The 12117-nt window shown below is 39.0% G+C and overlaps 1 protein-coding gene across 1 annotated transcript in view; it reads right to left on the reverse strand.

Moving 5' to 3' along the window:
* Positions 1-780: 780 nt before the first annotated feature.
* The window catches only part of NIBAN1 (niban apoptosis regulator 1), a 127584-nt gene continuing 116247 nt past the window's right edge, over positions 781-12117 (reverse strand). The window contains exons 11-14 of the mRNA XM_073356667.2: positions 9028-9138; positions 7922-8029; positions 5731-5842; positions 781-4838 (exon numbers count right to left, since the gene is read on the reverse strand). Coding sequence (XP_073212768.1) covers positions 3526-4838; positions 5731-5842; positions 7922-8029; positions 9028-9138 — 1644 coding nt within the window. The 3' untranslated portion in view covers positions 781-3525. The remainder of the gene's footprint in view (positions 4839-5730; positions 5843-7921; positions 8030-9027; positions 9139-12117) is intronic.

A 12117-nucleotide genomic window follows, 5' to 3' on the forward strand; every position in this document is an offset into this window, starting at 1 on the left:
TCCCACTCCCTCCACGTTGGTGACATCCTGGCTTGTCTATTATTTGTATTACTGTAGCACCTGGAAGCTCTTGTCATAGATCAGGACCCTATTGTATTAGGCACTGTACAAACACAAAACTATGGAAGTACTTATAATGTCACCTGATTTGTGACTTTAAATGAAAAGCTCCTGATACTTCAAATGTCCCAAATAGCAAAAAATAGGGGAAGGAATTGAAAATATGACTTATAGTCTGAATTGCTTCTAACTAAAATGTTTTAATTTAAAAAAATTGTAAACAAAAATATTTTTCTATGGGACATTAGCTTTTTGCATTTAACAGTGGATTTAAAAATAACCATTTGAATGGTTGTAAACAGCCTGGAGAAGAAAGGCTGTCTCCCAGCACTGATATTGGTCCCAGCTTTTCTGCTGTAATTTAAACAGTAAAGCCACAGTGCTACAATGGACATTTTTCTCTCTTATGCCCACCAGTGTCCAGAGTTCATGTACATGGACTCACAGCCTGGGTTTATGACAAGTGGAAGTGAATTCAGAATTTCAGCACTTTAAGAAACTATTTTTTAAGCCTAACAGTTAACAGACAATACCTCTTCTAGAGACAGCAGCACATATCACCACCCAGGAGCATCAGAGTTCAGATCTACAGCTGGCAATAATCTGAGATTGTTCTCCAGTGATCCCTCTGATAAAAATATGGACCAGCATGAATGAGAGCTGAAGTAAACGGCATCTGGTATTTCTCACAAGTATCAAATTCACTTAAAAACCGCACCTCTGACATCCGGCAATGAAAGGGATGACCATATTTTATTTAGTTTAAGCACTTTACAAAGTTACAAGCAAGTTATAATGTGTTTCTTGTTTTGTCTACTCAAGCTGGTAGCCAAGTGAAATATAACAACAACAACAACACTTAATACATATATAGCTCTTTTCCTCTTCAATGCACTTTAGAACTCTTAACCAATTAATTCTTACACCCCCCCAACTTAAGAGGTAAAGGAATTAGTCTTATTATCCATACTTGGAGAAAATTCAATTGGGATAATGTTGCTGGAAATGCTAAGAAAATTGAAAAAAATATTATGATTCATCAATAAACTATTTCTATTGATCAAAGGTCCAAAGCAACCTTCCAATGATGGAAGTACCAGGAGACAGATCCTTGATACCATAGTCTGCTTTGTGCTGCTCCATTCAGAATTAAGCAAATACATTTAATGTCTCAAGACTATGTTGAGGTGGGGTATGCAACTGTTTATCCTTACTCTTAGTATACACAGGAAACCAAGAAAAATGTAAATAAAAACACAGAACAAACTACTGATATGAATAACTTGAATTCAAAACTGTAGAACAAAAGATAATATACGAGAGGAATCTCAGTTCTTCCCTACTCTTACAAAAAAAACCAACCACACTAAACATTTGTAGTCAACACTGAATTACCAAATATGTACAGAGAAGTATTGCCCCAAATCTAAACCTGTAATGTGAATGATTAAATATTACTTTGGAGGAGAACATTTATGTTAAATTCTCTTTTGTTCTGTACATATAGAAAGTACATCAAAAGACTTTCATTTCTAAATAGCTTTAGTTGTAAAATGAGGTCCTGTATGTAGGAGATAATTGTTACTATCCTGCTATTCTTCTATCACACAGAAATCCATACTGGAAATATGTCCTTCCACCAAAGAAATGGTTACAAGAGACACGCACTGGTTAATTGCCAAACACAGTTGAAATCACTCCTTAATGTTCAGTACCAATTTAAAAAAAATCAGGAATGACCCATAAGACAGTTAGTTGGCAATTGTTTGTGTGAGCTTTAGTATGAACATTTCTGCATCAAATAAATATTCATGACAGTCCCACAAAAAAAATCTTGTATTTGACTTTATTCCTATAATTATGATGTATGAATACACCTTGTAGTAGCATTTATTTCACAACAGAAACCTTCCACTTGATCAAGTTAACCAATATCATGGCATTTCCAAACAGAGGTTTGTCTGTTCAGATAGTGTCACTTCCCTGTTAGTACTATATAACAGTTTGACTGTCTCATGCTATGGACCTTACAAAATTTCCTACAGTTAAACGCCAACAAGACTGAGGTTATGCTGTCAGTTCTTTATTATCTCTTGAAAAGGACATTACTTTCCAGTATTATTCTTTATGGGTCCAATTCTGCAACTCTTACTCACATTAAATTGTACTTATTCCCTGGGCCAAACTTTTAAGATATCTCAAACTCACCTCTAAAATTGCAGATACAATTTTAATGCTCAACTTACTAAAACTCCATTTTTCACTTCTAAGATTTTCTGTGGCCAAAAACTCCAATCTGTGTATGCAAATTACACATCAGTGCAGCTTATATGTGGACCACAATTTGGTATGGTGGTATTAATCTTGGACATGAAAAAGCATTGCTGATTTTTGAAGCTGCTTTTGAAAATATCACCAGTTTGTCTGCCAAAACCTAAGCACAACTGGCTATTCCTTAACTACTTTCCCTTCCATTGCATCAAGAAATTGGAGAGTAAATGGTATGATTATGGTATATGGGACATTTCATACTTCATTCTGATTTCCTATGCTTTTGAGATTTAGTGACACAGCCTTATGCATGTGGCAGGACTGCAGTACAGAACTTTGGATTGTGGGTGACTGTACTGTATACTGGGGAGTGCAGAAGGTAGGTGCTGCATAATGGTGATAGCTGGTTTTATTGTAAATATTCTCATTAGATCCAAAAAAAGAAAAGAAAGAAAATAGCTCTAAAGTGCTCTGAAAGGCTGTGTAACCCAGAAGTGCAGAGTGGGATTGAGAAACCTGCTCCCAGTGTTTTCCCAGTTTTAAATATAGAAAAAAAAATCAGAACATTTCATTGTCTTAATCTCTGTCAAAACTTTAAAATACTTAAGTAATCAGTCAGCTTGCAAACTTCAAAGTTTACATGCAATTTGGCTGCTGAACAACCTAACTATTTGTTTCCTGTTTAACTACTTGAGAGATTTAAATGTTTTCCTTCTAACACACTGAATGCATATCCTAAATGAATTTATTTAATAACATTTTGATTGACTAACTTTAGCTAAGACCTGTTGTAATATTTCCAATCCCAATCATTCAAAAAACATGAGTCAGGCCCCCGCCAAAAAAACATAGGGTCGTCTTAAAATTTGTGAGATTTTTAAAAAAAAAAATAATAATTTTTCTTTGGTTCTTTTTATTTGCCTTGAGGTGTTCAAGCATTTGGGGGGGATGGGGTCATGCTTTCAAGCTTTTTTCCACATTAAGGCCAGAAATTTACTACTATTTTTTAGTAAATAGTAATGTTTAGTACCCTCTAAGTACTGGAAAACTTGTGATAAAACTGCAAGAGTTGACAACACTGCAATTAGGCCCATTCCTGCAGCCTTTGCTCATGAAGTCAGGAATATTCACAAGAGGACTGCTGGAGTGAGTAATGGCTGCAAGATTAGGCTGTATATTTGTGAAGAACACTTTTTACTCTTCAAAGTGTTGCTCTGCACAACTCTCCTCAATGTTTTCTTGTGTGACAGTTTCACTTCCTACTGAGCTTCTGATTTCAGCACTTAAAGAAGGTGCACCTGCTGGCTGAAACTCATCACTTGCAGTAACAGTAAAGCTTTCAGATTTAATATCCACTGTAACCTCTGCCGTGCTAAGCTCATCTTCCTCTAGCACTAGTGAAACCTCAAAATCATCAGCTGTTTCTATTCTTAAGTTTTCAATACTCAAAATGGGTACTTGTGTTGCATCAGGACTTTCAGCAGAACACCCAGGAAAGCTCTCAGCCTCTGTTTCCATTGGGACAGCATGAATGTGACCTTCACCTGCTTCCTCCAGATCAGATCTTCTGTCTCCAACTATGCTTTTGGTGTGTGCCTCTGGTTGCGATTTGTCATGAAGACCTTTGCAGCTTTCCAGACCAGAATACCAGACACTTTGGTTGGTCTCCATTTCTGCCTTTGACTCTTGAGACACATCCAGTTTTTCAGAGACTTCCAAACATTCTGCTTGAGTCACATGGTTGCCTGCCTCTGAAATGATCATTAAATTCATATCACCTGTACCCAAACTGGATGGAGGTGGCTGCTCCACCTTGAGCTCAGACTGTTCTAATTCTTTATTCACTATCTGGTCTGTTTGACCGGTTTCTGCATTAGTTTTGCTGTTTTCATCACTCTCTTCCCCATGTTCTTGCAACTTCAAAATTTCACATTCATTTACCCCTTCCGTTTTGTTCTCAGATGGAGCAACTGCTGGTAATTCAACTGTCACCATCAGCAAGCTTCTGATCTCATTCAGAGTATTAGGGACTGTAAGACATCTCTCCTCTTCTTGTACCTTATTTTCTTTTTGAGTGTTCCCTCCAAACTCTGCCTCCACCGCATTTTCATTCTGGGAAGTTATCATTTCCTCCACATCCTTTTCTTCCTTAGGAGTAAAAGGATGAGACTCCAGTTTGTCAGTGATGTTTGTAATGATCACCTTTTCACTATTAATTGCAGGACTGCTAGACACATTGACATAAACTGCTTCTTCATTGTCTGATGCCTGTCTAGCATCATACCACTTCTCCTGGGTCATTTTTTCTGACACAACAAGCAGTTCATTACTTTGAGTTTCAGTATCTGATGTTTCTGTTGAAGTGGTGGACGGTTTCTTATCAGGACTGGCTTGTGCTGATCCTGAAGGGGTCTTCAAGTCAGTTAAACTGGACACACTTTCATAAGGCAAGTTCACGTTGTCCTCAAAAAGGTTGTGTTTCTTCAGAATGGCAGCTTCTTTTATTACTAAGTAGACAAAAACATCAAACGGATCTGAACAAACTGACATTTTAAGAACACTCAAAATAAAAATACTCCTTTACTGTTTCTAATATCATGGATTATTAGCAAGACTTAATTTTAATTATCTGTGCTTTTTTTCATTTCACTCAACTTGGACAATGGAACGTTAATAATAAGTTACACTTCCCATTTCTCATGCACTAACAGACTGCTACTGTGTTTGGGTTCACAACACTGTAGGTTTAAATCTAGAACTAAAGAAGTATTTTAATTGAATATCATAAACATTTCTATTCATTTTTTAAAATTGCAAAACCTAAATTTTGGGCCAGAAGTCCAACCAGAAAGCCATTTAGAACTTGTGGAATACAGCAACTTCCCTATCATCACCTATACATATTGATTATAGAGAACTTTTTCATTCTCCAATGCCCACACAGATAGATCTTTGGAGACTGCTCTTCTTAGTATTGGTGACCCATTGGCAATTATATTTTGGCAACATATTTCCTTCTGAGAAATTCAGTCTGAATGTCATTAGATGTAATCAATTATTTGAAAGTTCAGGGCTTTGAGAGTGGCTTTGCTTCTTGGACCAGTGGAACCAAGGTATACTGGAGGTGACATGATTTGCGTTAGAAAGAGGCTTGAACCACACTATGGATCTGAATATTCCAAGTTTTGGGGAAGTTCAGATCTGAATCCAAACTTCATGGCTTGCCCCATCTCTTTAGTGGGGTGAATCAAAACTCTTAGACTCTTAACACTTCCGACCTCTGAGAAAATTGGGACCTGGATCTGAATAAGGGAGCTCTGATCTATCACTAGCTCTGAAATAAGACCTCACAGACCCACATTCTAAACATTATTACTATCATCTCAGAAGCATGCCTACCTTTTAGGGTTTCATCAAGCAATGTCTGAAATAAAATCTCTTCATAGACATTCTCTACTTGTATCACTCTGGTGTAATCAGCAAAGATGTACTGTTCATATTTCTGCAACTCCTGTGCAGAGACACAAAGAAGGAATAAAAGTATAAAAATGTGGCTATCTGGGGTCCAAGGGTTCAATCAGCCCAGAAAAGAACCCTGCCAGCTCCCATGTAAGAGATCTTGTCATGACGACAGCTCTCCAGGTCTAAACGAGCTGCATATGTTCAGTATTTTTCACATTTACCAGTACTTTTTATATTGCATCACCTTAAGCTCTCTAAATAAATAATTCTTATATTCTAAATAATGCAGGCAGGTGAGGAAGTGACTGAGTTTATGCCTGTCCTCTGAGGCAAATTCATCCTCATCAGGGTGCTGGGATACTCCAGCATTTGTTACTGGGGCATAGCACCCTTAGCTCAGTGGTTCATATACAGCCCAGCTAGGTAGCAACTGAGTCATTACTAAGATTAAGATTTTTTCACGGTTATTTTTAGTAAAAGTTATGGACAGGTCACGGGCAAACAAACAAAAAAAAATTCAGAGGCCTGTGACCTGTCCCTGACTTTTACTAAAAATAACTGTGACAAAATGGGGCGGAGCCCCAGCCCTGCTACAGAAAGGGAGAGGGTACAGCACCTGCCTCAGTGGCTGGGAGTTTTGAGGTCCCCTGGCATCAGAAATAGCTGGGAACCTATGGCAGCTCGGAACTCTGGGGCCCCCACGGCTGCTGGCAGCTGAGGGGTCACCCAATGCCCACGGCAGCTCAGAGCTCCAGGGCCCCCACCAGCTGTGACAGCTCCAGCATTAAACAGAGATCACCTATTAGGATCAAGTAGGCATATGCCACACAGACATCTGGTGATTGCCAGAGTACAGGACAGGGTAGGCTTTCATCGCCTTGTGTTGTCTTCTGTATTTTTAGTAATGTAGTCAATAAAGTATATAACCAGTTCAGTAGGGACCTATTAGCAGTGTAATTGGCACAGTTCTGTGGAATGGGGCTCACAAGGCACCTGTTGTGTGACGCAGAGCTGTATTCTGTTGTGACTAACTACAGTAGAGCGAATGAGGTGATGGTGCTTGACATAGCCAGTGGTATTGGTAGCTACATGGATTCATGTGCCACCTGTCTCCCCCCCGCGTTAGTATCCCAGAAACTACTGTAACTCATTGTAAACTACAACCTCTTTAAAAATATCTCAGCCTGTATGTCGCACTTTCTTCCCTAGACTTTATCATTCAGGCACTTACTTATAAACAAGAGCTGTGTTGATTATGATCTTGTTGGTTCCTGCTGATTCCCACCTGAAGTTAGAGGGCCAAATTCATACCCGTTGAGCACACCCAACTGCAACAAAGTTGCTCCCTCACACAGCTGCACTGCGTTTTCCTCTAAATGTTGTTTTTTGTGAAACCTTATTCTTTGTCAAAGCAACCAGCTGTGATGTTACAGGTAGTCAATGGGGGGAAAGGGAGCATGCACACTGCTCCTCCAGTGTCCTACTGCAAGGAACAGACTTTCAACTCAGTGGTCTCCCAGAGGTGTTGTAGAACCTGAAGCTGGAACTACAGGCTCAGAACTTAGAACCTTAGCTGTCAGCCAGAGAGAGAAGATCGATTTGATGGGGTCTAACATCTGCCCTGACCTTGTAATCAGATTTTTCTGGGGGAGCATCTCCCCCAGAGACTGCCCCACCATTAAACCTCCAACAAGTTAGCTATGTCTCCCTGCCAAAAAACAAAAATTAAAAAAAAAAACAAAAAACACAAAGACTCTGGTCCCTTCCTATCTCTCCATAAACTGCTGGAGCAGCATGAGGGTTATTGCAGCCCTAGGGCTGGAATAATTCCTATTTACCCCCACTGCATAGAAGAGATGTGATCAAGATTTGCATAAGGCTGCCAAAAGATTTTAGAAGGGAATTTATTTGAATTCTCTCCCCACCCCAAATGAGATCCACATCCTTTATCTTTTCGCCATCACTGATGCCCCAAATGGACCACCCTCAGGATCATTTTGGCCCTGTGACCAGCCACTTTACATGACCACCTGTAGCTAATTTGCATTAGGTGGCTTAGGATATAGCCAGTGTGTTAATTCCACCTTCCCTTTCTTTTTTTCCAGCATGCAGCCAGAAAGTTACCTACTGGTTTGCAAGCTGAAGCCAGTGTCTTCTGCATTGTGGGCAATGTGATCTGTACCAATGCTTCCTGAAATATTTTCTTCCGTATAGTACTGCTGTCATAGTCATATTGCTGTCAAAACAGACAAAAGAAAAAACCACAGTTAGAACAATTAAACATTCATACAAGTAGTTTGTTCCCGTTGGCCTGTTCCTGCTGATGGGCAACCCAAAGAATATGAATTGCTGTCTTTAAATCAAGGTTTGAGGACTTCAGTAATTCTGTCAGAAGTTACGGGCCTATTAAAGAATTGGGTGGGTGAGGGTCTGTGGCCTGCAATGGGCAGGAGGTCAGACTAGATGATCATGATGGTCCCTTCTGGCCTTAAAGTCTGAGAATTCCAATGAGCGCTCACTGTGAGAACTGCCTTCCTCATGGTATTTCAGCACTTCCACTTCTGGGATCAGTTAGAATTTTGGGGGCAGATTCTCTAAATTGTCATAACTATACTGAAGTCAATGGATCTATGAAAATTTACACCAGTTGAGGATCTGTCCCTAAAAGTGCAGTGTTGCATGCAAATGAAGTGTTTACAAAAAAAATTTTTTTTAATGTTAGCCAAATTATTTTGAACCTCAAAAAATGTTCAGGTTTGGTCCAAATTTTATCCATATGGTTTGTCCATAGCTACTTGAATACCATGAGACTAGAGAAAGGCATGGTCCAATGATTTGAGTATAGGAGTAAGAAAAAACCGTGTTATTATCTGAAGTCATTAGACCATATAGGGAGGACCTAATGCTCCACTGCATTGCACCTGGAGTAATCATTTGCATTTTTTGCAAAATGCTACTAAATTAGCAGTCTCCACTCACTTAAACCAGAGGTAACATTTTACACTCATTTTGCACAGGGATAGATAAGGTGCAAGGCAGTTAAGAATCTGGCCAATTATTCCAGTGAGTGAAAACAAGTGGATGCATTGAAATATTTCCCATAAGATGGTATGAAACACATTTCTTCTCATTATTAAATAAATGTATGTAAAAAATGCCTTCAATTTATTACAAAACACCACCTAAGCAGATCCCCTAGTTTTCTGATACACTTAAGAGTCAGATAATTTTTACCTTTAGTACTCGTAGTTTGACTTTTTCAATGGCAGTTGAAATTTTCACTGTATCTCCTTGGCTGCTCAGACTCAGAAGTTGTTCAAAAGTATACACTGCATTTTCCATAAGCTAGAAATAAAGACAAATGTGATAAAGACAAAGGATTAAAATCGCCATACTTATTGTCGGGCCCACTCCTGATGAAGTTCATAGCAAAATTCCCATGACTTCAAACTGAGCAATATCAGGTGCAGTTTATACCCCTACTATTTTTAGATAGACTTCTGAACTACAACATGTCACTAGTTACAAGTTCTTCCAGACACAAATAGACATTGTAAACTTAGTAGTTTGTTAAAGTGTGCTTGTGAGGTGGAGGTGGGGGCGAGGGGAGGAAAAGAAAGTATAAACCCTAAAAATCAATAGAAATGTTTTCAGGACTTCTTAAAACAAGATTCAAAATGTCAGTGGAAAAAAGGAGTCTGGATTTGAACACTCTTTGGGGACTGGAAAGGCAAAAAGAACACAACTTACTATTTCCATTTCTAATTCATGTCTAAGGACAGGTCTACACTAGAAAAGGATTGCCAGAAGAACTATACCGGTACAGCTATTCTGGGAAGCCCTCCTAGTGCCAACTTATATATAATGAAAATTAAAGTAGATTCAGAATTCTCTGTTTTCTCTGTTCTCACACCATCCAGTGACACATTAAATAATTACCCTAGTTTGGAGAAACTTCATTAGCAACAATTTTGCAGGTGGAAATTTGTACTTTATGTTTTCACCTTCATTCTGATGGGAAAACAGCCCAGGGCTCCATATGTCCTCTGCTTGACATGGGAATTTTCAAATCAGTATATAGATATCCAGGTAATACTCTAGGAATTTTTCCGTTGCAAAAGATATGGCCTTGTATGCAGTGCCCTTACCCAGGTTTTTTTGTTTGTTTGTTTAAATGGCTAAACATAGGTTGTGTCAAGTTTTGAAGTGTAGTTTTTAGAATTAGGTTTGCTCCAGACTCAGATTAGAACGTGCAAGTTGCATTTGCACATGTAAATTAAGTATCCACATATCTACTCAATGTATGTATACAAGTGCATGAACATTCAAACTTCATGCATGCAAAAATCTTGCACATTAAAACTGCAGGTATAGTTTTAGAGACCAGCTGGAAAGCTTAGCCACTCATGTTTTCTATGCATTTGCAGATCTTGGGCCAGGTACTCAGCTGACTTCAACGGAGCTACATTGATTTATATCATCTGAGCACGTGGCCCCTAGTTTTCATAAGTTAGCCAGAAGATGACAATAACCCAGCAGGTTTTAAATACTACTTTTTCGGCAACTTTGAAGAGTAGGGACCTGATGCTCCAGTGCCTGGCACTTTGTGTAGGTCATTTACATCAGTACAAAGTCAGTGGGAATTAAGCCAGAGGTTTCTTTTAAATTAAAACAATGTTAATGAAAACATATTGGCCTAGCGGCTTATTAATAAAAATAAATATTATATGCCCATGAACACAAAGTGAAACTCTTTTCTACTTCTCATGAGAAAAATAATGGCCATTTTAAGAGAGAACAGCAATATAAATGAGCTTGTTGGAACAACTTGTACTCTCCCTTTTAAGCAACTTATGGAAAACCTTGAAAAATGTTCTCTTCTATCTCTCTCTTCTTTTTCCTGTTTCATTATGAATGTCCTCCTTTAACAGGTGTTTTGCCTGAGCAGGAATTCAGGGCGGTCCCTACTCAAAACATGGGAGTGAAAACAGAATTTTGTTTCTCAAAAATTCCTTGGCTGCTGATCATTCCTGATTTTAGGTTTTCCTAAAGACAGCTATGGTATCTAAGAGCTATCATAATCTTCTGTAACATCACAGCTGGTTGCTTTGACAAAGACTATGGTGGCACAAAAAACAACGTTTTTTGGCAGGGAGACATTGCTAACTTGTTGGAGGTTTAATGTCTGTTCCTTGCAGTAGGACACTGGAGGAGCTGTGTACATGCTCCCTTTTTCCCCCGTTGACTACCTGTAACATCACAGCTGGTTGCTTTGACAAAGAATATGGTGTCACAAAAAACAACATTTAGAGGAAAACGCAGTGCAGCTGTGTGAGGGAGCAACTTTGTTGCAGTTGGGTGTGCTCAACGGGTATGAATTTGGCCCTCTAACTTCAGGTGGGAATCAGCAGGAACCAACAAGATCATAATCAACACAGCTCTTGTTTATAAGTAAGTGCCTGAATGATAAAGTCTAGGGAAGAAAGTGTGATATACAGGCAGAGATATTTTTAAAGAGGTTGTAGTTTACAATGAGTTACAGTAGTTTCTGGGATACTAACGGCAGGGGGGAGACAGGTGGCACATGAATCCATGTAGCTACCAATACCACTGGCTATGTCAAGCACCATCACCTCATTCGCTCTACTGCAGTTAGAGTCACAACAGAATACAGCTCTGCGTCACACAACAGGTGCCTTGTGAGCCCCATTCCACAGAACTGTGCCAATTACACTGCTAATAGGTCCCTACTGAACTGGTTATATACTTTATTGACTACATTACTAAAAATACAGAAGACAACACAAGGCGATGAAAGCCTACCCTGTCCTGTACTCTGGCAATCACCAGATGTCTGTGTGGCATATGCCTACTTGATCCTAATAGGTGATCTCTGTTTAATGCTCCTGAAGTAAAAAAAAGCCAAATGTCCCTGCCAATACTTTGTGAAAGTAGGAGGCGGGAGGGATTCCTTTTTGATTCAGAATCAGGCAGGCAGTTCAACCCTCTGCATGAGAGCTAGAATCACCATGGTTATTCTATCGAAGTCTCTAAATCCATTTATACCCGAGATAAAAATTAATATAGAAATAATTGCCCATTTTTCTAATGAAATGCCTTACTGCCTATCATGAGAGGCTAGAACTGTAAAGGAGAATTCATTCCCTTGCATAAATACCAAAAATATATTTTTATGGTCTTTCATAAAAGACAGTTCTTGAGTATGTAAATGAGGCAGACTCTTCGTCACCTACTGCTGTGCCAACAGTATTTTACTGTACAAATTTAGAGGCCATGCTGAGGGCATTCTGAAATTTGCCCTAA

This window comes from Lepidochelys kempii, chromosome 8 (assembly GCF_965140285.1).
Source record: "Lepidochelys kempii isolate rLepKem1 chromosome 8, rLepKem1.hap1, whole genome shotgun sequence".
Classification (NCBI taxonomy): domain Eukaryota; kingdom Metazoa; phylum Chordata; order Testudines; family Cheloniidae; genus Lepidochelys; species Lepidochelys kempii.